Raw genomic sequence first — 1,012 nt, 5'->3', positions numbered from 1 at the left:
ATGTGTGCCAGCCATTAAGAAGCCCTGATGAAACTATATGAACTATATGAAAATGTCAGCAATTTCATATAGTTCAACCTGAATTTAAGGCATGTGTGTTTGTGCACACATGCATAGGTTAATCTAAAGGCTCATACTGCTGTTGACATGTCAAAAATATGACATGATTAAAAAATATTTTTGNTTAATACCAATTTTATGGGTTTATTGACAGATCTTTATTATAGGAAAAAAANAATAAAACTTGAGATTACATAAATAAAATTGTTCATGTGTCCATGTATATACGCTCACATACATATACATGCATACATTCATAATCTTCATTCTGAGGAATAAAATGCAGTCAGAAGTACCACAGAATTTAAACTATTAACAACTGCACTGAGTTAAAGATAAACAAGGGAATACTTTTCCTTCTGATTCCTGTGTTTGACTACATCTCCATCTTTGATGCCCATGAAGATTTGGCATGAGAACACACTGTACTATAGATTTTTAACTTACATGATTGTTTTCAGACTAAAATTCTTTTACCTANGAAACATACTAATCTTAAAATGTCAATAAATTTAATTAACACATAACAAAAACCTAAGAACCATATGGTGGTTGCCTTGTTAGTGCAAGGTGGACTGACAGCAAGTCAGGAATACATTGGTAAGATAAGAATTCAGCTCCATTACAGTTTAGATCAGGGTTTAAGGAAAAGAAAGGCAGAAGCAGAAATTGCCTTTGCTCATTTGTCAAAGAAAATGGACACCTAAACACGAGGCTATTTCCAAAGCAGTGGATCTACTGTGCACCTTATCCGGCTCCAGTGTCATGCAAGAACATGGCTGAAGCTTTCCTGCTTGGTTTCCCTCCCCTTCCTTCCCCCCACCTTCACTCGCTCTCTTCCCTTCTTCCTTTTTTAAAATTCAAGCTTTCTTTTTTAAATGGTGACTCAGGACTAAAAGAAACTTGTAGCAGGGATAAAAGAGCTCATATAATGCCTCAGAAAATTACAGGG

General features: G+C 35.2%; 1 protein-coding gene across 1 annotated transcript in view; it reads right to left on the bottom strand.

Annotated features, from left to right (window-relative positions):
• Positions 1 to 1,012, bottom strand: part of LOC110302392 (cytochrome b5 reductase 4) — a 33,751-nt gene that overhangs the window by 16,903 nt on the left and 15,836 nt on the right. Inside the window, exon 8 of the mRNA XM_029481967.1 lies at positions 313 to 328. Coding sequence (XP_029337827.1) covers positions 313 to 328 — 16 coding nt within the window. The remainder of the gene's footprint in view (positions 1 to 312; positions 329 to 1,012) is intronic.

This window comes from Mus caroli, chromosome 9, assembly GCF_900094665.2.
Source record: "Mus caroli chromosome 9, CAROLI_EIJ_v1.1, whole genome shotgun sequence".
Lineage (NCBI taxonomy): Eukaryota > Metazoa > Chordata > Mammalia > Rodentia > Muridae > Mus > Mus caroli.
This window is presented reverse-complemented; position numbering and strand designations above follow the sequence as displayed.